General features: G+C 43.9%; 1 protein-coding gene across 1 annotated transcript in view; it reads left to right on the top strand.

The window, feature by feature from the left end:
- LOC145357593 (eosinophil peroxidase-like) overlaps nt 1-26,186 on the top strand; it is a 50,906-nt gene that overhangs the window by 13,177 nt on the left and 11,543 nt on the right. Inside the window, exons 3-10 of the mRNA XM_080211071.1 lie at nt 4,044-4,137; nt 6,026-6,195; nt 7,378-7,510; nt 11,038-11,167; nt 14,753-14,959; nt 18,694-19,036; nt 23,196-23,356; nt 24,693-24,951. Of these exons, the coding sequence (XP_080067197.1) occupies nt 4,044-4,137; nt 6,026-6,195; nt 7,378-7,510; nt 11,038-11,167; nt 14,753-14,959; nt 18,694-19,036; nt 23,196-23,356; nt 24,693-24,951 (1,497 nt within the window). The remainder of the gene's footprint in view (nt 1-4,043; nt 4,138-6,025; nt 6,196-7,377; nt 7,511-11,037; nt 11,168-14,752; nt 14,960-18,693; nt 19,037-23,195; nt 23,357-24,692; nt 24,952-26,186) is intronic.

Below are 26,186 nucleotides of genomic sequence, written 5' to 3'. Positions count from 1 at the left end.
GAACATATCAGCAATGTACTGTCCAGTTCAGAGAGATCCTATGAGATTCGAAACACACGTAATGAGTACTTCCCTTCAGTAGTGGCTAGCCCTTCTGCCCTATCTGTGACAAATAACTCCTTTCTTTCTGAATCAGTATATTGCTTGGTGTATGCTTCTCTGGACTGGGAGTTGTTTTAAATCAGGATGATGTTGACTGCTTCTGTACACTTGCTCCATTTCTCACAGAAACTTCATGCTCCATCACTCGAAATGCTGACAGTTCAATATTTATATCTGCTGCTAGTTCCTTACTTCAGCAGCAGATGTTGCACGTTAGTTACATAAAATTTGACCTTCAGTCTGGCAGGTCATTGCTGATGTTTCTGCTCCACACAAGCCTCCTCCCATCTCTCACCCTATCAGCCTATCCATCTATTCCAGCCTCACACATAAGCGACAGCGTGGCATAGTGGTTAGCCTATGGACCTTCCAACGTATTTTCTGGCTCACTTGTTTCACCTGGGGATTCCCTGGAATGTGTGTATAAGGATGTGGATGATACTGATGTTTTTCTCTTTTAATCCACAGGTGCTTCGGTCCGCCTTGTTGTCCAACAAGGGGCATACACGTGATGGGTCGTACGAGGGCTGCTCTTGGTTGTTTCGAGAGTAGCCTAGTACTTCACGTCGTTAGTGTATGCTTAAACTGGACCAGATACTGGGCAGCACGACAGCTCAGTGACTATCACTGTTTGCTGTGCAGATACATGGATTTGGGCCAGTGTCTGCGGGAGTTTGCGCATTCTCCCCGTGCTTACATGGGTTTTCTCCTGGTGCTCCGGTTTCCTCCCACACCCCAAAGATGTGCTATTAGGCTAACTGGTGTAACAAATTGTTACACCAATTCCAGATTCTCCTGTGTTCTTTATTGGATTTACTAATGGTTATCATATGGGTAGCCATCCACAAAGAAGACAAATCAGTTGGGACCAGCTGAGGACTGCAACTGGAAATAGCAACTGCTAGCTTGTATACTCTGAGAACTGTTATAATATTGCATGTGTATCTATAATCCGGAAAGTAAGTACCTTTAAGCGAGCTAAATGAGACATCATGCCATGAGATATTCTTGTTTAAGGCACTAATCTTGCTTTGGATAACTCCGACTGTGCTTTGGAAAATATCAGGAAAGTCAGTCAGTCCAACCTGTTAAGCAATAAGCCCAGATTATATAGATGTCTATGATAGAGTCGGAATCATAGAATTCCTACAGTGCAGAAGGAGGCCATTTGGCCCATTGAGTCTCATCTACATGCCAGCAGAGCATCTTACCCAACCCGTTCCCCCTACACTGTAACCACACACATTCATCGCAGTAATTCCCCTAATCTACATATCTTTGGATACTTAGGGGCAATTTAACATGGCCAATTCACCTTACCTGCACATCTTTGGACTATAGGAGGGGAAACCCACACAAACATGGGGAGAATGTGCTGACTCCACACAGACAGTTACCCAGCCAGGGTCAAAGCAGAGTCCCTGGTGCAGTGAGGCTGCAGTGTTAACCAGTGTTAATCCTTGTATTCAGCAAATATTCATGAATGAATTTTGTGATACTTGTTCTCAGCAAGAACTCTGTCTCAGAGTTCACATGAGATGAGCTACATGATAACACAAGAACGCGGTATGGTGGCAGCTGGTGGCTGGTATTCAAGGTAGGGCTAGTATCGCTATACAACAATGACAGGTGGTATGACATCACACTTACATCTCTTAAAGCTACATGATTGCCTGATCATAGATACATGTAAATATTACAACAGGAACAACAATGACCACTGCTGGTGCCACAGAAAATCAGCTGGGGTTCCCAATCATTATCTGGTTGGCAGCAGTATTTAAAAGGCTGCTTTGCAGAAGCCAGTTGTAATTAGTTGAGTTATGAACCAGGAACTGGCCAGTGAATCCCCCAATGATCACATTTTCCTGTTCCTGTGTGTCAGTTATCAGTCTGAACATTCTTGCTCCTGTGTGTCAGTTATTAGACTGTATATCCCTGTTTATGTGCATCAGTTATCAGCATGTTCATCCCTATTCCTGTGCATCAATTATCAGTCTGTTCATCCCTGTTCCTGTGCATCAGTCATTAAACTGTATATCCCTGTTGATGTGCATCAGTTATCAGTCTGTATATCCCTGTTCCTGTGTATCAGTTATCAGTCTGTATATCCCTGTTCCTGTGTATCAGTTATCAGTCTGTATGTCCCTGTTCCTGTGTATCAGTTATTAAACTGTATATCCCTATTCCTGTGTATCAGTTATCAGTCTGCATATCCCTGTTCCTGTGTGTCAGTTATCAGTCTGTACATCAATATTCCTGTGTGTCAGTTATTAAACTGTATATCCCTGTTAATGTGCATCAGTTATCAGTCTGCACATCAATATTCCTGTGTGTCAGTTATTAAACTGTATATTCCTGTTAATGTGCATCAGTTATCAGTCTGTACGTCTCTGGTCCTGTGCTTCAGTTATTAAACTGTATATCCCTGTTGATGTGCATCAGTTATCAGTCTGTATATCCCTGTTCCTGTGTATCTGTTATCAGTCTGTATATCCCTGTTCCTGTGTATCTGTTATTAAACTGTATATCCCTTTTAATGTGCATCAGTTATCAGTCTGTACATCAATATTCCTGTGTGTCAGTTATCAGTCTGTATATCCCTGTTGCTGTTTGTCACTTACCAGATGGGACAGAATTTGCATTCTTGTCTGTGTGTTGCTATCAGATTGTGCCAAGTGCCTTTGTGCTGTAGTTTTCAGATTGTAAACAAACTCCTTCTTCAGTCAATATGAAATTGCTCAAATGCTTCTCTTTGTGTCTGAGGAATAAAATATGATGGCTATACACCACAGCAGACAGCCCAAGAATACTAATTCTGTAATGACATCAATACGTGCACCTGATTGTGTGCTCCTGAGCAGAAGGCTGTGGCTCCCATTGTGCAGCCCACACTTCACAGCCCAAAACTGCAGAGGTGGCCCTGCTTGAAATTCCTGTCTGGTTGCTGCTGCGGCATTCCTGAGCACTGCATGAGCCTGTTGTTGCCCTGCCCTCCTTTGTTTCTTGTTGGGGGAAATGACCGATATGACTAGTTCATTTGGGTCATACGTGTGTATGTATATATCTACAGCATACAGCACTCTGATACCCTAGATATACACAACGATTTAAATCTAAGTTTTGTGCAATACAGTGTGTTCAAATTTAAGTTGCAGTGTTTCCGGGAACGTGGAAAGGGAGAACAGAACGGAGCGGCGGTAGTCTGCCTTTCCTCTGTAATGTAAAAATGAGTGTACAATGGGCTTTAGGGAGCTACCCTGACAGAGGTGCCTCCGTTTCCGCCTTTCGCCACATGACAAGGGCAATAAGGAATGAGCAACGAATGCTGGCCTAGCCAATGCTGCCCACATCTCTTGAATGAATAAAAAGTAGCAGGGAGCCGGGGAGGGTGGGGGAGGGTGGGTGGGTTCTGGGTAGGAGTGTGTAGCTGAATGAATGATGGAGAATGAAGTGAGCAGAGGGAATTGGGGAATGGGGAAAGAGGAATTGGGAGATAGGGAATGGAAAGGGTCACAACATTGGTTGGGAGGAAGGTGAGGCACAGGCTCCTGGCAGAATCCCCACCACATCTGGTGAGAATGGAACTGAGAAAGATGGGCACTTCTGTCACTGAAAGGAGAAGCCTTCAGTAAAGGGAGACAAGAAGCCGCAATAGATTTTATTGACAATGTGGACAAAAGATTCTGAACTGCAGGTCCTTCAGGTAAGATGTGGAAGAGCTGAAAAGAGGACTGTTCTTCAGTATTAATAACCTTCATTCATCCTAAAACCTCCAACAACTTTGCCCGCCCTTTCTGGTAATTGGCAGGAACTGAACTCGCCTGAGTAGCGAAATGATCTGTGCTGGGACATCACTTGTGTTATTAACTTGTGAACAAATCATCTAAATTAAATTTTCCACAAGTTTACTGAGTGCTGCGTTCCTGTTTTGTGTACAGATTCTGAGGGAGCCCTGGACAGTGAGTACAAGCAAACTACTTCACAGGAAGCTTTCAAAATGATCCATCAATTGTACAAAGAGTTCAGAGACAAGTGAGTATTAATCTCAGGAACACTGCCCTTTAATGTCAGCAGCACATTTACTAATACACAAGGGTTAAGCTTCTTTGCATCATTTGAAAATGGGCCGAAGAACACTACTACCAAAGCAGAGCCTAATGACCCACTTCTGCACAGATATTTATTTCTTTCCTGCTGTTAATTAATGTGCCTCAACCTTCAATTCCTTCCTAAAACCTAAGGAGAAAAAAAGGAAAGAAGCCACATTATTAGAACATCTTCCACAATCTCAGAATGGTGACAGTGTCAATGCAAAAGTAATATAACTCTGAGGAGAAAAAATAAAGATTAGTTCCACTGTTTTATACATGGGGCGGCGCAGTGATTAACACTGCTGCCTCACAGTGTTAGGGACCCAGGTTCGATTCCCAGTTGGTTCACTGTCTGTGCAGAGTCTGCATGTTCTCCTTGTGTCCATGTGGGTTTCTTCCACATGCTCTGGTTTCCTCCCACAGTCCAAAAGACATCCCCGTTAGGTGCAATTGACCATGCTAAATTCTCCCTCAGTGTACCTGACTAGGCGCCGGAGTGTGGCGTTTGGAGGATTTTCACAGTAACTTCACTGTAGTGTTAATGTAAGCCTACTTGTAACACTAATAAATAAACTTAAATTTAATAAGATACATAATCTCTTGAATGACCTTATAGGATAGATTAGTGCTTCTACTCAATCAATTACTAAAGTCGTAAAGATTACAGTTTGAACACATTTGGTGTCTCATGTCTGTTCTCATGTCTTTCTGCACATCGTGAATTTAGGATTGAATTTTTCAACCTTCCTGCTAGTGGGATCTTCTGCTCCCACTGAAGGAAACCCTCTCATGGCAACTTACCTTGGCAGCGAGACAGGTGAGCCTGGCAAATTGCTATAGGTTTCAGCTGGACTGGAAGATCTTGCTAGCAGCCAAAGGCAAGCCACCTCCACCCCAAAAACACCTCCTGGGAAGGGGAATGGTGGTGGTGGGTGGGAGGGGGTTTCTGGAAAATCTAGCCCTTGGTCTAATTCCACACTTCTACTTAATCCCTTTAATATTTTTTTTTCAAAGCATCTATTTAATGCCCTTTTAAACAAGACGTCTGGACTCTTCCAACAATGGTTTACACAATCTATCTTTGTTTCTAATCCATTGTTTTTGTGATTGTTTTATATTTGTGACCTCTCCAACAATTGGAAAAATCTATTCCTATTTACTTCATCAGAGCTCTTTATAATTCCACCCACTATTTTGGTGGACTTTCTAGGGTTTGCCTGGAGTTTACGAACAGGAGAATACTTGTAGAAATTTGCCACACCATGGCTACTCAGCACCAGACAACAACACATTGCTAGATACGTGGACAGAGAATAAGAAGTAGAAACCTATACTCAGTCATCAGATATTCAATACGGTGCAATCTCAAGATGATGAGATTGTGATAAAATTACATTGATCTCCTTGGTCACTCTATATCTTGATCTCTCATAACAAACCTAAAGTGGAGATTGATAGCTTTTTAATTAGTAGGGGGATTAGAGCAGAGAGCAAATTATGCACCACAAACATAGACTCAATGGAGGCCTCTTTGCGCATAACACAGCAGGACTGAAAGACACTGTTTAATTTGGCGACTTTGCATTCACTAAATAAAAAAAGTAAGGCGAACGGAGGGTTATGGGTTGCAGGCAAAGAGGTGGAGATGAGGCCGAGATGATCATTTTGAATGGCAGAGCAGACTCAAAGGGCTGAACTCTCGATTCCTGTTCCCAGTTCTTACGTTCTTATAAAAGTAGAGATTTGCAACATTTGCAAATAGGCTTCAGGATTGATCAACTGACTTATAGCCTTCATGAAATCTTTGAAATTCTTCCCTCTTTCAACAGTGAAAACAATATTAATAAAGCATCCCGAACATCTTTAGACCTCCTAAGCTTCTTCAAGCAGCTTACTGCAGCAATCAGGAGAGAGCAGTCTGCTGATACTGTGGAGACTGCATTGAGATTCATCGAAAACCAGATACACCTGAATCATCGATGGCCATTCAATATATCAGGTCAGTTCAAAAATGACTTCTGCAAGAAACAAGCACCTCTCAAACTCAAAATGGATAGGCCAGTGATCGTTAAGTCCCTTGAGGGATTGTGCTTGACTGCTGAACAAACATTTGCAGAATTTTATAATAGGTCAAAGAAGTGTACTCCCATTGTCCCATTTCTGTACCTGCCAGCACACCCGAAAAACACAATGTTTGTTAAATCCCAGTTCCAGTAATGGTTTCATTACACTGAAACTGATGTGATGGAACAAAGTTAGGAAAAGGATAGAATAGGAGTCAAATCAAGAATTGATGGTTGGGTGTTATAGAACAAAGGGTTAGGTTCTATGGGAAAGAGCAACAAATTTCTAAGTATCAATGACCCCAGGGAAAGGATACATTTCAGAACAAAGGGGAAAACTATGGTCAAAATGCAGAAATATTACAGCTGCATTCAGCCAAATCCAGTTTCTATGATGACCAATACATTATATAACCTCAATGTATCTTGGGCCATCTGACAAGCTTATTTTCAGGGAAAACAAACTGTCACTATTTCACTGCAAATAATTATTAGCATTAGTATAATATTATGTTTGAGGTCCAATATTGAGACTAATAATGGACTATGAGGTCAGTAGTAGTAAACTAATTGGTCCAGTTTATTAATGAGCCTTATTCCTAGCACAGTCAGCACAGGTCTGGCTAGGCAAGTCCTTGGCATCTGGGCAGAAACATTAAATGTTTATGGGCAGCACAGCAGCACAGTGATTAGCACTGCGCCTGACAGCGCCAGGGAGCCCGGGTTGATTCCTGGCTTGGGTCACTGTCTGTGCAGAGTCTGCACATTCTCCCCATATTCTGCTTGGGTTTCCGCCTGGTGCTCCGGTTTCCTCCCACAGTCTGAAAGATGTGCTGGTTAGGTGCATTGGCCATGCTAAATTCTCCCTCAGTGTACCCCAATAGGCATTGGAGTGTGGCAACTAGGGGATTTTCACAGCAACTTCATTGCAGTGTTAATGTAAGACTAATTGTGACCAATAAAACACATAGGGTGGAGTCCTGGGTCACTTGACCCATTCTCTTAATACAGCTTGCATTAAATATAAGTCTGTTTTTTATCTCATTATAAGTTCCTGATGTGAAATAATGTTCAATGTTGTTTGCACCTATTACCAATTAATGTGTTTTTCCCCATAGATCTTTTAACATTGACTGATGTGGGCAGCATGACTCACACCCCAGAGTGTTCAAGAATAATCCAACCCTCTGTCTGCAAGAATGACTGCTGGTCCAAACGATATAGAGACATCAATTCCAAGTGCAACAACAGGTACCTGAATACAACCTTACGGTTCAAGATAGATTTTATTACGAAAAAGTGAACAAAGAGGATGAATTATTTCAATTAATTATTACTTTTTTTTTACTGTTTATGACTGCATAAACTGAGCCAAATGTAATACTACCCAACAATAGTAAAGCTGTACCACACTGAGCAACAACTTGTATTTAGATAGTAACTTCACAGTAACATCATCAAAGAAACTTTGACACCAAATCACACAAACAGATGTTACAACAAGTGACCAAAAACATGGTTGAAGAAGTAGGCTTGTAGCAGATTTTTAGTGTGGGGGGGAGAGAGGCAGACAGTTTAGGGAAGGAGTTCCAGTGTTTGTGTCCTGGGCAGCTAAAGGTATAGGCCCGGAATTTCGGTTCCCATTTGCATTAGGCAGGTTCGGCAGCAGGAGAGGAAAATATTGGGAGCAGTGCAAAGTCGTGTTTTACATCGGTGTGATAGCTTACCATGATCATTCCCTCTCACCATCAGCAGCAGGTGATATTTCCCATCTTCAGTGTCAGGAAAGTCATTTGAATACATCAGCATCTCTTAAGATTTCCCAGCAGCCATCACCTCCTAGCGACCTGTAAAGTATGGCTGCTATTCACTGCAGCAGCCTCTAAATGTAGTGCCTCGATGACCCGAATGCTGAGGTGATGTCAGGGTCGGTGAATCAGAGGCCGTCCCACCAGTGATAAGATGTGGAACTCATGCAGGAACTTTTAAAAAAAAATTCCCACGCTGCATGATGGGAAAAGTCACCATGGTTGTCGGCGTCATCAACGCCGCTCTTCCTGCCTATCATTGATCTTTGCTGATTTCTGGGAAACTTTCGTCCACAATTCTTAGAATCATAGAAACCTACAGTGTAGATAAAGGGCATTCAGCCCATCGAGTCTGCATGAACCACAATCCCACCCAGAATCTATCCCCATAGCTCTATGCATTTACCCTAGCTAGTCCCCTAGACACTAAGGGGCAATTTAGCATGGCCAATCCACCTATCCCGCACATCTTTGGAGTGTGGGAGGAAACCGGAGCACGTGGAGAAAACCCATGCAGACACAGGGAGAACAGGAAAAACTCCACACAGACAGTAACCCAAGCTGAGAATCGAACCCAGGTCATTGGCCCTGTGAGGCAACAGTACTAACCACTGTGCTACTGTGCCACCCCAATTGCTAATGAAATCGTGAAGGAAAATGGAGATACACACAAGGCCAGAATCAGAGAGATGCACTATTCTTGAAGGGTGGTAGAGCTGGAGCCAGTTACAAAGAGAGTATGAAGCATTGGAAGGATTTTAAAACAAGGATGAGAACCTTTAGTCTGAAATATTGCTTAACCGAGAGCTAATATAGGCCAATGAGAACAGGGATGTTGGACAAAGAGGACTTGGTTAGTGTTAGGAGACAAGCAGCAGAGCTTTTGGATGAACTTCAAGTTCCAAGGAAGATGGAAGCCCAGCCAGGAGAGGGAAATGGGAGGGGACAATATATTGCTGCTTGGAAGGCAACAGAGGCCAGGCTCAGCCAAAGGAATAGACATAGAATCTTTTCCATATCAAATATGACCATTTCCTGTGAGCGAAGTGTTGTCTGTTGTGCATTCTAATGTGGCAGTGGAGTCCGATTGCAGATCTGCATGGATTTCCATAAAATGCCCAAAGCTCTGCTTTACTCTTCCAAAGTCCTTGTGGCTACAACATGTACTGGAGAGGCAGGTGTACGTGAGCAACCTCATCCCTGGAAATACTTGGGCTTGTCAAGCATTCCCTGTAACTCATTGCTAGATAAGAGCACCGCTTGCAATACGCCCATGGTCAGGTGAATGATCACTGTTGGAGCAGTCCATGTTCTCCAACAGCTTGACCTTTCAGAATGCCCACTGCCTCTTGCTGCTCAGGTCCTCCATCCTCCTGTCCCTGTGCCAACCTGTGGTAAGCCTCCTACCCATCTGGGTGTGAACCATCACCAAGGCAGTGTTCCCTGCAGCCTGCATCATCAATGCCTCAGTGGGAATGTGAATGCATTGAAGTGTTACATTTGGTGAGTGTGTTACTGATAGGTTCCCCTCCATTTCAAAGCTACTGGGGCTTGTGCTAAATTCTTCACCTGGCCTGCATTTAGACATTGAATCCCTACCCCTCCTTCCAGGGAAAGGACAACCTGGAGAACCAGAGACGGATGTTCTTCCCATTCATACATGACTGTACATGGAGACATTGCTCTGTGTCCAGGGTGATGAGAGCCATGTGCAAGAAACCTCTCTCTAACACTAATCCACTTGTCTTCAGTACCCTTGAGATTCCATGGCGAGACCATTGTCTTGGCAGCATAGAAAGACTGACCATGTGACTCCTTGCCAGCCATGACCATTCATGGAGGAGGATAGAGGTTTGGAGTTGGGGGTTGGCTGCCCTCTACACCCATACCCCTTGGAGGTATTCCACTTCCCTCCTTTCCTTCAACCCTATCTCTGACAGCACCCAATAACAAATGGTACAGAATAAACAGCAGCTCCACACCATGCTGGGATCTCAGTGTTATGAGACTCACATGTCTGGAACAAAGCTTCTGCCTTGTAGACTTCACCATAGAGAGGAGAACACCATGGAGCATAGTTGACATCCGTTTGTCTCATCATTATTAGAATATCCCTGTAGTTGGCTACTTGAGCTGACCCCGGATTCCGCCCACTCAAGAAATGGCCATTTGTGACAATCGGTCCAAGAGACTGTATAAGTGTCTCTACTGGCCATGTGTCAGGCAATCCTTTTGCACCCAGCTCAGGGACAGAACTTATCTGTTCATCAGTGAGATGAGGTCTGCCAAGCCAGCTACAAACTCCATGTTAAACATCGTTCATACAAAGCCAAGAAAATCTGTGAATTAATATCACTGCCCATTATAAGACGAAAACATCACTGTGTGATGGCCATAGAGAGATGGAGATTTCCTTGGCTGGAAAGAAACTGCGCACATGTTCTCGAAGAACGCAGAGCAGATGGAATTTTCTCAAACACATCTGTGATGACATCCCTGGTAACAACCAGGGGGATCCATAGGTATTTAGAATCATAGAATCCCTACAGTGCAGAAGGAGACCATTCAGCCCATCAAACCTGCACTGACAACAATCCGACCCAGGCCCTGTCCCCGAAATCCCACATATTTACCCTATTAGCCCCACGGACACTAAGTGCAGTTTAGCATGGCCAATCCATCTAAGCCACACATCTTTGTGGTAAAGACATTGTAAATTCAGTCCTGCTTTTGTTTTCTTTTTCCCCTGCTGAATGGTAAATTCACAGAAAGAATTTTCACTCGATGCTCTTATTTTCACCCCTATTAAACTAGTACAGGGAGAGTGAAAAACATGACAGTCCCTTCTTCCAGAAATCAAACTGCTCCCATCAAGAAGGAGAATCTTATTCATCTTAATTTGACATTTGTGGTCATTGCAAATTGAAGAATTAGAGCCAAGGTTGACGCTTTTCTTCTCTTCATTTCCAGGAGGACCCCTCACCTGGGGGCAACTAACACGCCTTTTGTCCGCTGGCTCCCAGCTCAATACGAGGATGGATTTTCACTTCCAAAGGGCTGGTTCGAAGGGAAGCTATATTCTGGATTCCCCCTGCCACTGGTAATTATCATTACTGCTCCAGATCAATCAGAGAGATTGTAGCCACTGTAACATCAGCAAAGGAGGATTATATTTCAATTACTAACTTTCTTTCCATCAGAAAGTTTCCAAAGGTCCATTGTGTTGGCTACCAGGAAGAATGGAAATTAGTTTAAAGTTTATTTATTAATGTCACAAGAAGGCTTACGTTAACACCTCAATGAAGTTACTGTGGAAACCCGCTAGTCCCCCCACTCCGGCACCTGTTTGGGTACACTGAGGGAGAATTTAGCATGGCCCGTGCACCTAACCAGCACATCTTTCAGACTGTGGGAGGAAACCAGAGCACCAGGAGGAACCCCACGCATGCATAGGGAGAATGAGCAAACTTCACACAGACTGTGACCCAAGCCGGGAATCGAACCTGGATCCCTGGTGCTGTGAGGCAGCAGTGCTAACAACTGGGACACTGTGCCACCCTTAGAGAATTAGAGAAGGTGATGAGATCAGCCCTGAAGTAGTGATCAGATAGCAGCATATTTGGATTATAAAACCTGTAAATGGGTGGATTGAGGAGAGACTGAAGGAATTGAGAAGTTTTGGGGATCTATATTTTGAGGTTGGTGTAATGTTAGCACCCAGACTGCTCACTCAACATATTGCCTGTATTTTCCAAATGGACAGTGCTGGAAGAACAAGTAGTTCTTGGCACTAGAATATTATTATTAACTTATTGTAGTATAAGAATCTCTGGTAATGGTGGGTATATGTTCAGTCTGTGAAATTCCCACTGCACTACCAGTATTGAGATACTATTGTTCGGCACTTGGGCAAACAGATACATAGAACAGTGCAGCCCGCAGCCAGGAAAAGTCACTCCTGCTCTCTTTTAGTCACTTGATAATTTTTAACAGCAACATGTAATAAAATGCTTGTCAACGCGAGGGTTTGATTGATGTAGCACAGTCCATTAAAGACAAACAGTTCATGCACAACGCTATTCCTATTAATTGGAATCTAAATCAAATACAAAGCTAACTGTACCATGACAGAGTGTTAAAATCAGAATTATGTATTTAATTCTGGCTCAGGAAATTCAGGAACAGTGTCCTGCCTTTTTATACCCTACAATTACTTCACTTGTGGTCTTCTCTGCTTTTGTATAACAATATATTTTGCTTTTCTGACTCGCTTTTGTCACATTTATTTCAGTGCACTCTTTGTCTGGTGTGTCAGATGATTATAAGGTTTTGCCCCAGCCAGCTGAAGCCATACTAATTTCCAGCAGTTTCCATTGTTGGAATGGCATTCCTTATGGAATGGCAGTTAAAGCAAAGACAATTTCCAGAGGGTTCATCGGAGACTGGGGTTGAATGGTGATATTTAATACCCTCCCAGAGGGAGCATGGAGGTGAGGAGGTGGGGGGTGTGCATTCAAACAGATTGGAGGGTGGCAGGTGGGGTCCCCTCCACCTTCTCACCTCTACCCCAATTAGATCTGGCTCTTGGACAGCTTCCCTTCCTCACCACCAATTGGGACCTGCAAGTGGGCAATTAATGCCCATTTAACAGCCTCATTGCTGCCACTGCTGGTGTTCAACCAGAGGTGGTGGGGACTCACTGTGTGGGAGCACAAAAGCAAAGTCTATTGGGTTTATTTGCTAACTCCTGGGTAGGATCCCTTTGTTCAAAGGCACTAAATGCCTGATAGGGGGAACCTAGCACTGGGAAGCCATCCCCTTCGGTATATTACCAAATTCCCTCCATCCCTTCCCGTGACCTCCATCACCCGACATCCATTTCACCCTCGTTCATCTGTGTCCTGGGGGTTCCTTCAGCAATCCTGGGCCTCTGATGGGCACACTGCCAGCAGGTGGCACTGCTCTCACTACCTGCAATGGGCAGCTGCTGGCCACTAAATGGCCGGTAGCTCTCAGTGAGTGGAATTCCTGTTTCCACTACCCAAGACTGTGGGGAGGCCTGCTTATTGACACTCAATGTGGCAGGCCATCAGAAAGGAGCTAATACGGATCTCCTGCTGGCTCTCAATGGGTAAGATGCCCATTGTCTGCATTAAAAACTGTCCTGAGTGAGTCAGAGACAGGTCGTGCCAACTCTCCTCCCCACTCCCACCACTGCTTGAAATGTAGATGAGGTCACAGAACTATCTGGGCAAGTTTCTTTGCCAATGGGGGTGAGGGAGGCCTTTATGTAATTTCAGCTCTGCTTTCAAGGTGACATCCTATAACAACAAATGTAAGTAATCCTGAGATGTTGGCCTTTCCACAAGTTACCCACAAAGGTTATTTCTTCTGTCAGAGAATCAGTTTATCAAGTTAACTGCCACTGTGAATGAGTAGAGCAGTCAGGAGCTAATGTTTATATGAAAAGTTGTTGGAGCTCAGAACAGACTAATTGAGGCATTGTTTGAGAGAAAGTTTGAAGAAATGGAAGTTACTGGACTATGAGGAAAGTTGGACAATGGGATTCATTTTGGGAATGCTATAGCAAGCACACTGGACTGAAATGTCCATTTCTTTGCTGCTGGAAGATCATATGGCTCAGTGGACAATCTACATACCGACCAAGGAATCAGCAACTTCCAAGTTGCAACTTCCTCTCCAAGCCACTCACCATCCTGACTTGGAAATATATCATCATTTCTTCATTGTCACCGGGTCAAAATCAGGAACTCCCTGCCTAAAAGCACTGCAGGTGTACTTCTGCCTCAGGGACTGCAGTGATTCAAGAAGACAGCTCACTACCACCTTTTCAAGGGCAATTAAGGATGGGCAATAAATGCTGGCCCAGCCAGCAACACCCGCATCCCATAAAATAATTTTAAAAAGATTTGTACCACAGACTTGACTTGTTTTACAATGACTATCGGCCCTGGAAGTTGCATGAGTGAAAAGGATTTTAATGTCCATTTCATCTCAAAGGTGCGTTTTATTGAGGAGTTGGTAAGTATGGCAAGCAAAGAATGATCGGCAAGGCTGTGTGAGGACTTGGCATGGACCAGTGAAAATGTGGAATTTGTCGGAAAGCTACAGTTTGTTGCATTCAAACTTGGCCCATTTGTTCAGAAGTTGTGACACACTGTTGTGCAATTCTTCTTTCCCAGAGTGGGTTTATTCTCACATCCAGTCTTGTGATGCACTGCCTTCCTGGAAAGCAAAAAGGCTTATTATCCAGTGGGATGATGCCTGACCATTGGCCCAACAGCCTGCTCTCCCCACCATTTTCAATATTTTTGTATCTGGTGAAGAGAAATGTTCAAAGAGAAAGTTTTTAAAACATTTTGATTGTCCCTGTGATTCTTCTCCAGGGTTGCACATGCAGTGGCCTAGAGACTGTATTGAACTCCTGGAGACTCCAGGCCTACTGTGGAGAGTTAGCAATCCTAACTACTCTGTCCATTCCCAACCTCCTTCTTTTGCCCACGTGGCCAAGTGGAAATGTACAAAGAAGAACATTGTTGATGAGGCTCCATCTATAAGCCTGTTCAACCTACTCTAAGGCCAAAATGAACCTGCCAAAAACCCGTAAGGTGGACTCCATGCCCTGAACATTTAAAGCTAACCATTATTTATCATTCTTTTTCAGGCCCGAGAGATTTCCAACAAAATCCTGAAAGCACCCGTTAAGGATATAGTTCCGGATTCCGAATGGAATCAGATGTTTATGCAATGGGGGCAGTGGATTACTCACGATATCAGTTTAATTCGTCCATCTCACAACACTGAGACCTTCAGAAATGGCATCAACTGTCAAAAGTCTTGTGTGCAAAGAATTCCTTGTTTCCCAATTAAGGTGAGGCATTGATTCTCTATTTCAAGACATGCTTGGGAGCTGAAAGTGCATTTTTATGGTGTCCATTCAGCTCAAAGCCGGGCCATCCAAAATAAGGTGCAGTGTCTTAATTCTTGTTAAAACAGGATTTTTCTTTATATTCTGTAAAACAATTGCAAGCAACTAAAAACATCCTGATAATTTCTTGCATAGAAATCAACCCATCCCTGGATGCAGATTTCCATGCTGTTCATCCTTTGCATTTCCCTCTTCTTCCTATGTTGAAGATGAGGATGTTAACGGCAGCTACTGGCCATGTGTTTGGATTTCAGTAAAAAGACAGTAACTCTTCACTTTTAACACAGCAAGGGTGGGATATTTTTATCCTGCTATGCTGGCCGCTGTGAGCAGATCCAACAAAGTAGGTCACCTCTTAAATCACCTCTGAGTCACATTCTACAGATACTCAGCAGCTCATCTATTGAAACTGTACATTTAATTCAAATTATTAATTATAATTATTTTAGTCCAGTGCTCACACTAATTTTGATAAATCATAGGTAGCAACACTGAACAGATCTGGGTTTATTTTGAATGAAAGGTGGCACAGTGGTTAGCACTGCTGCCTCACAGCGCTGGGGACCCAGGTTCAATTCCTGGATTGGGTCAGTGTCTGTGCAGAGTCTGCATGTTCTCCTCTTGTCTGCATGGGTTTCCTCTGGGTGCCCTGGTTTCCTTCCACAGTCCAAAAAGATGTGTTGGTTAGGTGCATTGGTCATATGAAATTGCCTTTTAGTTTCCAAAGATGTGTAGGTGAGATGGATTTTAATGTAAATATGTGGGGTTACAGAGATAAAATGGGTGTGGGTAAGATACAGTGTCAGAGTCGATGCAGACTCAATGGGCCGAATGGCTTATTTATGCACTGTAGGGATTCTACGATCCCTCAACTCCCACAAGCAGAAGGGGAACCCCCCCCCCACACTCCAATGGAGGAGGATAATGAGGTACACCAAACATATCACTTTCGAAATTCTAGCCTTTGAATTCTCTCAAAAGCATTCTGACGCAGAATGTACATCTCCTGGGTTTCAATATCGTCTCACGAGCTGCTGTTCCCCGAGATTACAAAGTTTGTACCTCAGTCGGTGCTGGTAGCAGGTCTTTAATAGATGGCTAGCTTCACTGGTCTGGCATTTCTCCTGGATTTCACCCAAGCTCCAATCTTACGAGTTGCTACACCAAGTTATAAATGGCTCATAGGGCTCCTTCAGAGCCTGAAGGCTTTCAGCTTGGAATCAATGACCTTTGGCCATCTTCTTAGCTTCCCAGGATTTCTCCTGAGTCCCAATTATACAGGGCTATGAAAGAGAACAAAGAAACAAAGAACCAAGAACAATACAGCACAGGAAACAGGCCCTTCGGCCCTCCAAGCCTGCGCTGCTCAATTAAACCATTCTTCTGTATCCCTCCATTCCCAGTTTGCTCATGTGACTCTCCAGATAAGTCTTAAAAGATCCCAGCGTGTCCATTCCTGGAACTCCTCCTGAGCTCTAAGTGCACAGAGGTATCAAACAACTCCTGAGACTTCACCTCAGCCCCAACTACACAGAGCCAGCTAACAGCAACACTTTTGCTGCCTGGAGCCTGCTAACAGCAGAACCTTTTGGACTGACTTTTTCCTCTGCTGCAGAACCTTCACTCCCCAGCAAATCACACAGATACATTGAAACTCCCCAGCTTCCTTAAGCTACACTCATCTCCATAATAATGTAGCTTCCCAGGGCTCACTAAGTGTTTTTAAACTAACTGTGGCTCTAAGTCACAAAACAAAATAACCGTCTGGGCAGCTTTCCTTTGCAAGCAGTGTAGACAAGTTTTCCTGCTAAATAAATCCATGTTTTATGATCTTACCTTTCTGGCTGTTAAACCCTTAAATCGACATGACAACAATCTTTTAAGTACAACAGTCTTGATGCTGTTACATTTATCACATTTTCTATAGTTAAACTTTACTCTCTCCAGAAGTAAACATTATCTCTAAAATATTAACATGAACCATGAACTTGGTATTTATAACAACATCAGCATCTAGAAACAAGGAGGATCCTAGACTGATCCGGGTTCTCACAGCTGGAATCTGCGACTGATATATGTCTGTGCATGAGTGAGCCACTAACGTGCATCCCTGAAAGATGTGCTGGTTAGGTGCATTGACCCAAACAGGCGCCGGACTGTGGCGACTAGGGGAATTTCACAGTAACTTCATTGCAATGCTAATGTAAGCTTTACTCGTGACTAATAAATAAAAACTTTAACTCACATTGTGGTACAATTTTAAATAAATTGTGGTTCCCTACTGAATGCCAAACATTTAGATGCACGAGAAGGGGAGTGTTCTGCACAGTAATAAGAATCATAGAATCCATAGAATCTTCTCCAGTGGAGAAGAGGTCATTCAGTCCATTGGGTCTGCACCAACTCTCTGACAGAGAATCTTACCCTGGCCCTCTCCCCCACCCTAGCCCCATAACTCCACACATTGCCCATTGCTAATTCACCTAACCAACATATATTAGAATGTATAACTAAGGGGCAATTTAGCATGGCCAATCCATCTAACTTATACATCGTTGGGCTGTGGGAGGAAACCCACACACTCACAGGGAGAATGTGCAAACTCCAAGCAGACAGTGACCCAAGGCCAGAATTGAACCCAGGTCCCTGGAGCTGTGAGACAGCAATGCTAACCACTATGCCACCGTGATGCCTAATGTGCCATTGTGCTGCCCAATGTGCCATCGTGCTGCCCATTACTTCCAATTACTGTCCAGAGACCCAGGAACACTCTGCACTTGGCTACCCCACTAGACTGGGGGATGGGGGTGGTGGTGGAGACATCAGTGGACACCATTTAGCAGGCTCCCCACTGGGAGCCATGGTCTCCAGGCCAAGATTTTTAGAGTATTCAGCTCCTGGAGAGCTAATTTAAATATTTAAATTTTCATTTAAATTTCATTAGGAGGCCTGGGACTGAAGTCTCCGGGCCCACTAGCATCTCCCGCCCATCCCCCCAGCCCAGGAGTGGTTCACTCCAGCAGGGCTTATACCAGCTCCCCACGAATGTGGAACTGGAGGCTGACACTGCTGGAGGGAACTGAGGCCATGGAGCATCGAGGAGGTGGAGACATCGAGGCTGGCATGGATAGGTCCGGGAGGCTAGTGATAGGAGGGTTCAGCAAGGACAGAAATGGGGGCACATGGGGTTGGTCAGCAATCAGGAGGCCCACAGTGCAGGGCAACTGCACATGTGCCAATCTCCACTCTGACACTGGCTCGCTCAGCACTTTGATGCCAGCTTCTCCAGCAGGAATAGGCACCGCCCACTGATTTTAAGAGTCATTGATGTTCGGGCACTCTGGAGTGCAAAGAGTGTGGGAGATTCATTCTGAAAATCACGCTTAAAAATATCAGCGGGAGTTCCTTCAGTTTTCACGCAAGTTTGGCATTTGGAGTTTTTTTGAGAGAATCGCTCCCCCAGATCTGCCTTTATAAAATGGACAGATCCTCAAGTCATTTGGCACATTCTTCTGGCAGTTAAAGAGTAAATAAATCTTGATGTATTTTATGGCAAAAACTTCTTCAGAAAACAAGAGAACTATTGGTTTTCCTTGCTCACTGCCTGAGCAGGGTTGTTTTGCACTGTGGACCTATCAATAGCTGCTTCCATCACTGCCTTGACCTTCCATCCACAGGTACCTGATGACGACACACGGATTACAGATGCCCATCAGTGCATACCATTCATCCGATCAGCTCTCGTGTGCCACTCAGTGTTTCAGGGCCTGAGTGCATGCCAGCAGATCAACATGCAGACATCATTCATTGATGCCAGCAGTATTTACGGCAATACAAAGAGCCAGGCAAAGAAACTCAGGGATCACACCAATGACCAGGGCCTGTTGATGGTCAATCCCACCTTTTCAGACAACAACCTGAAATACCTGCCTTTCAGAAACCCCAGCCAGAAGAACTCTTGTGTTATGACCCACAACAGCTCATCTTGTTTTGGACTAAGCGTTCCCTGTATGTTAGCTGGTAAGAAATCATTGGTTGATGATGTGGTATGAAAAGCACCTAATAGCACAGGGTATCTGAGCCCAGGGCAAAGATAGGATATGGCCCCTTTTTTATGGCAATAGCTGTCATGTGGTGAGCTTAAAGGTTATTAAATGGCTGAATGGGTGAGGGGATGAATGGGTGAGGTGGCAGGTGGGTGAGGTGGTAGGTGGGTGAGATGGCTGAATTCTTGCAGGGGTAGTTGGGGTCCAAGGGTAATCAGGAGAGCCAGTAGGGTAGTCAGGGGTTCATAGGGAATGAATTGGTGGGGTGGTGGAGTGTGGGTTCTGGTGCTACCCAAGAGTTGGACGAGGGTTTTTCTGTCTAATATTTTCTGGGTAACTATTCAGGTAATTAAAGCGGGTATTTGTCCTGTAGAGAGTGAGTCTGGGAATTGATAATGGAAAGTAGAGAAATGACAGAAGCATTGAACAGGTATTTTGTGTCTGTCTTCCTGGTAGAATACTTAGAAAATTTCCCAGAGATACATGACAATCAAGAGGTGGTGGAGAGGGATGAACATAAAACAATTATCATCATGGGGGAATGAAGTGCCAGGAAAACTATTAGATCTAAAGGCTGATACATCACCAGAACAAATGACCTGCATCCTTGGGTCATAAAGAAGCCATGATGTGGAGATGCCGGCATTGAACTGGGGTAAACACAGTAAGAAGTCTCACAACACCAGGTTGAAGTTCAACCAGTTTTTTTGATAGTAAACTCACAAGCTTTCGGAGTTTGCCCCTTCGTCAGGTGAGTGGCCTGTCAGAGTTGGCAGGGAGGCACTTCGCGCTGACTCTCAGGATAACGGGTGCCGAGCGCTTACCATCCTGAAAATTCAAGCCCGGTAAATTGGAAAGTAGCTAATGTAAGACATTTTTTAAAGAAAGGATTCAGGGTGGTGACCAGGAATCTATGGGCCAGTTAGCTTATCATCTGCAATGGACTAAGTTCCAGAATCTATTATTAAGGAGGTTACGGCAATGTGATCAGGCAGAGCCACTATGGCTCTGGGAATGGGAAATTGTGTTCCTTAACTAATCTATTGGCGATTTAGACAAAGTAACATTCAATGTGGATAAAAGAGAACTGGTAGATGTGATTATTCAGATTTCTAAAAGGTTTGATAAGGTTATTATACAAGATAAGAGCACAAGGTGTAGGGGATTAATTGGGTCGATTGGTTAACTAACAGGAAGAAGAGAGTAGGGATAAATGGGTCTTTCTTGGATTGGCAAGCTGTAAATAGTGGATCAGTGCTCAGTCTTCAGCTATTTATAGTTTGTATCAATGGTTTGGTTGAAGGGACTGAAAACATGGTAACTAAATTTGAATATGACATCAAGATAGGTAAGAAAGTAAGTTGTAAAGAGAAAGACTGTAAAGGTACATAAACAGGTTAAGTGAGAGCGCTTTCCACAATGGAATTCTCTTTCTCAGACAGCAGTGAAGGCTGTGTCTTTAAATTTATCCAAGGCTGAGTTAGATAGAGTGGAGCCAAGGCCTATGGGGGCAAACAGGAAGATGGAGTTGAGACCACAACCAGGTTAGTCATGATTTTACTGAATGGTGGAGTAGACTTGAAAGGCCAAATGGTTTATTCCTGTTCCTATGAAGTTATAGAAGCAAATCAGAACTGCCCAAAGTCTCAGACTCTAGCTCAGATTTGGAGATATTCATGGAGGGACACAGGCAGCAGGGGAAATGACCATCAGAAGTTGAAGCTTCCTACACAAAACCCACACAGTTCAGCACATCAGGACTTCCACAAGATCCCAATGCGCATCTCTGACAAACCGGAGAGCAAAGGATTTGGACCATTAACAGGAGTAGGCTATTTAACCTTCAAGCGTGTTCCACCATTCAATGAGATTTGTCCCATATTCCATAATCCTCAGATAATAAAAGTCTATCAGTCTCGGCTTTAAAATTAATATTGATCTAATATCAGTTATCAGTTTGCCAAAGAGAGTTTTAAACTATTACCACCCATTGTAAGTAGAAATGTTTTCTAATTTCACTCCTGACATATTTGGTTCAAATTTCCAGACAATGTCCCTGAACCTTAGACTTTCCAACTGTTGTGTTACCGGGATGTAACACAAACCTACCAATTACACATTGATGAATGCTTGGGTTCTTCATTGATGGTCCTCCTGATGAAGGAGCAGCACTCTGAAAGCTAGTGGCATTTGCTACCAAATATTCCTGCTGGACTTTAACCTGGTGTTGTGAGACTTCTTACTGTGTTTACCCCAGTCCGACGCTGGCATCTCCACATCTTTATTGATGACCATTAGTCTACATGCAGATTGACAGGAAAGCTCTGCATGTACACACTATCAGGTGATCTAACATTGGTGATGCTGCTGTGTCATATGTTGCCTTGCATCACTTCCTGTGGTGATAATGGGTGGAATTTTACAGTCTTGCTCATCCCAAAACCATAAAATCCTGCCCAAAGTCAACATACCTTTCCACGGTCTGCCACTCCCATGCTCCGATTCTCCTGGTGGATGGGGTGGTAAATTTCTGGACATTATAAAATAAATGTAAATTTTATTTATTAGTCACAAGTATGGGTTACATTAGCACCACACTGAAGTTACTGTGAAATTCCCCTAGTTGTCACAGCCTGGTGCCTGTTTGGGCCAAAGCACTGAACTAGCACACATTTCTGAATGTGGGAGGAAACCGGAGCACCCGGAGGAAATCCACGCAGACACAGGGAAAATGTGCAAACTCCACACAGACAGTGACCCAAGCCAGGGACTGTGCCTGGGTCCCTGGCGCTGGGAAGCAGTTATACCACTGTGCTACTATGCTGCCCCAGTATATATTTTAGTTATAAACAGGTGCTTAACAGAATACTGCAGTACCTAAATTAAAGTAATATTGCAACACCAAACAGCAGAAATAGTTTCTCTCTGTTCCCCTTAATGAGTTAAAAATGTCAATCTAATTACCCCTTAATGTTCTAAATTACAGGGAATACAACATTAATTGGACAATTGCTCCTCATAATATAACCTTTAGTGCCCAGGTATAATTCTCATAAACCTATGCTGCACTCCTTCAAGGCCAATACTTTTTTCCAAAGATGTGGTGCCCAGAACTGCTCACAACACTCAATGTCTGGTCTAACTACATCTTTATACAGCTGAGGCAAACCTTCTACTCCCTTGTTTTAGATATAAATTGTTTTCTGTACCTGTTCATGATATTTTATTGATTCATGTACCTGGATCCTCAAGTGTTATCAGTCCTCCACTCTTTCTAACTTTTCTATCTAGTTAGGTCCAAAATAAATGTCCTCACATTTGCCTCCAGTGAAATCCCTTAGCCATTCGCTTAATCTATCAATATCCCTCTTAATATCTCAACCTACACAGCTTGCAAAGCTGCCTATCATTGTGTCATCAGCAAATTCTTTCTAAGCCACCATCTAAATAGTTAATAAATTAGGTGAATAATTGAGCCTGCAACACAAATCGTCGTGGGGTATGGGTTGATGCGATCCAAATCAATTTCACATAGTATCCATTTAGAGTTATTGCTGCAAGTAAAATGTCATCTTGTCAGTCAAAGTTACATTTGAACAGCAGTCTCCAAAGTATGAAGTTGTGTGCTAACTCACTGCACCCCTCAGTCTATCAGCTGCATTCTTTTCTCTTTATTCTCTTCCAGGATGTGCATGTCACTGACAAGGTCAGTATTTATTGCCCATCTCTACTTACCCTTCAACTGAGTGGTTTGCTAGGCAATTTCAGAGGGTGGTTAAGAGCTAATCACATTTCTGTGTGTCTGGGATTACATGTAGGAGAGACCAGGTACAGATGACAGATTTATTAGTGAGCCAGATGTGATATTATGACAGTTTCATGGAACCATTACTGAGACTAGTTTAATATTCCAGATTTTATTACTTAAATTTAAATGTCACCATAGTATTAGCCTGGGCCTTAAGCTTACCAGTCCAGTGACATTATAACTACACCATCACCTCCCCACTGTAGCACTTTACTTATTCACCAGTCTGGATCTCTGGGGTTTGTTCATAATACGAGACCAACCCATATTATTTTGTGCATGTTTCTATTTTGTTGTAAATAACGTGCTCATCCTGTTTACACAGGTGATAACCGTGCAAATGAAAACCTGGGGCTGCTCAGTTTTCACACACTATTTCTACGGGAACACAATCGCATAGCGAGAGAGCTGAAGAAACTGAACCCACACTGGAGTGGAGAAACAATCTACCAGGAGGCCAGGAAAATCATCGGAGCGTTTCAACAGGTAGAGAAAAAAATGGAACAGACTTCAAATCGAAGCAGAGGATTGGGGTTTTCCCCTCTCCCTGTGGGATGATTTCCGATGGCAGAGACAGCTTGCCATTGGCCTCCGGCGAGATCTCTTGGTCCCACCAAGATCTATGGCTTTCCCATCCCACCACAGGGAACCCACCCACGGAGGGGCAGAGTTGGGGGGTTGTGGTAGGTGGATACCTATTGGCGGGATCGGAAGATTCTGTGGTGAGAAGGGTCGGAAAATCCCGCATGAGGTTTTTGGACCTATGGTTCTCAAAGATCTTCACTGCAAGGTTTTCTCCATATCAGATCAGGGAATGTTTTAGACTAATTGATGGAGATTAATTTGCCTCCATTATTACTGAATCCTTACTCCCCTGATGGTAGAAAGCGAAACAGATAGACGTGGTTATTTTTTCATCTAGCATTTACTATGTTGATGATTCACATTTGTGTTTGTGTGTGAGACTCCATGCATACAGAATCACGGTATCTCTGTTTCACTGAGATTTTCTTTCTCTCTTTGCTTCGATCTCTCTTTATACATTTCTATTTCTTTCTATTTATTTGTCTGTACGTGCGGGAGAAAGGATTTTTTTTAACCTTCATTTCTTGGACAGTGAATTGATGGAGCAGATTTCCATATCAATGGACATGGAAAGTTGGTTCTCTAACACGCAAGTAATGTATCCTATTCTGTCAGTATGGCCTGAGTGATGAAGGTGAAAATTATTCCTTCTGCCTCTTGTCTTGTTGATCTCCCCAGCTTGTTTAGACTTGGTTGGATTTTCCCTTCAACTTGCTCACAGAAAGTGAGGCAATCCACCATGTCTGCACTCACCCTTGGTGGATCCTCAGAGTCGAAGGCTACACTGTAAGTATTGTGTATATATTCATGAAGGATACCTGGAGAATTGAAGTTCATTCCACCTGGAGAGTAATCTTGTTAGGTCACTGATGTTGCTGAGTGTAGTTCGGCCTGAAGCTGTAGCTCGGGAGGGTAATGGAATTGGTGGTGCATTTGAAAAAGGCTGTAAAACTGAGAGGTGGTGAGAAATTCTCTGTAATTCTATGATCCTGTCTTCTAGGTGTAATATGGGTCAAAAATTAAGGTTGTAATGATATGGTCGAGCATGCGATTCTCCCTGAAGTGTGCCTCCTATTTGAGAACATGGGATTAAGGGATTACAATGGGGAAGACAATAAGAAAAGTTGTGGGAGAGAAATTAGAGAGAATGGATGCATAGCGACTACACCAATGATAAAAGTCATTTGACCATCATTTACAATTGATTAATAATTACTTTCTGACTTCTCTCTGACAGATTATAACTTACAGGGACTATGTTCCCTACATAATTGGTAAGGATGCAACAGGGAAATACCTTTCTCAATACCAAGGCTACAATGAGTCAATTGATCCCAGACTCTCCAATGTCTTCGCTACCGCCGCTATGCGCTTTGGGCATGTCACGATCCAGCCAATTCTGAAACGTTATAATGAAAAATACCAGGAGGACCCAAAGTATTCCAGCATTCCCCTACACTACACCTTCTTTGCTCCATGGAATTTAATTGAGGAAGGTACTCAGCATTATCATTCCCTGTAAACATCAGCCTTGCCGACTGTGTATAAACAATCAATTTCAAATATTGATGCACTCTTGTGCTTAATGGTGTTGCTGGAATATAGAACAATGTTCCAATTTTAGCTTCCAGAATTAATACGCAGCTCTCACAGGCTGCTTCAATGAGTATTAGGCACAGGGTGCTAACTGCTTCTATATTGGCTCATCAAGCACTCAGAGCACACATTAGATACAAGATAAAGTTTTCCTCATACTGTTATATTAAATACTCATCAGTCAGTAGAGAATGAAATGGAAATAAGTGTAGGAAAGTCTCGGATCAGAAATGAATCTGCAGTCTCTTGGCACTATTGTGTGACACACATAATTGAACGTTAACAGTCGAATACCACAAACACAATGGCATATTGTCATGCCCACCATCTGTCTGACTCCATGGGTATTTACCAGTGGCAGTAGCAGTTGACCTGCTTGAGTGTGGCCAATGGATGCCCATCAAAGACCCTATCCAAGGTATTAAAGTTCTTACCCTACTTTTCCTCTCCCCATGTTTCCTCTCTCCCACGTTTCCCCTCTCCCACATTTCCTCTCTCCCACATTCCCTCTCTCCCACATTCCCTCTCTCCCACGTTTCCCCGCTCCCACATTTCCCCTCTCCCACATTCCCTCTCTCCCACATTTCCCCTCTCCCATGTTCCCCCCTCCCACACTTCCCTTCTCCCATGTTTCCCCGCTCCCATTTCCTCTCTCCCACATTCCCCCTCTCCCACGTTCCCCTTCTCCCACGTTCCCCCTCTCCCCACATTTCCCTCCCCCATGTTCCCCCTCTCCCGTGTTCCCTGTCTCCCCACATTTCCCTCTCCCGTGTTCCCCCCTCCCCATGTTCCCCTTCTCCCACACTTCCCCTCTCCCACGTTCCCCTTCTCCCACACTACCCCTCTCCCACGTTCCCCCTCTCCCACACTTCCCCTCTCCCACGTTCCCCTTCTCCCACACTACCCCTCTCCCACGTTCCCCCTCTCCCACATTTCCCCTCTCCCACACTTCCCCTCTCCCACGTTCCCCTTCTCCCACACTTCCCCTCTCCCACGTTCCCCCTCTCCCACATTTCCCCTCTCCCACACTTCCCCTCTCCCACGTTCCCCCTCTCCCACGTTCCCCCTCTCCCACGTTCCCCCTCTCCCACGTTCCCCCTTCTCCCACATTTCCCCTCTCCCACGTTCCCCTCTC

This window comes from Carcharhinus amblyrhynchos, chromosome 23 (assembly GCF_965287045.1).
Source record: "Carcharhinus amblyrhynchos chromosome 23, sCarAmb.v2.hapA, whole genome shotgun sequence".
NCBI lineage: Eukaryota > Metazoa > Chordata > Chondrichthyes > Carcharhiniformes > Carcharhinidae > Carcharhinus > Carcharhinus amblyrhynchos.
This window is presented reverse-complemented; position numbering and strand designations above follow the sequence as displayed.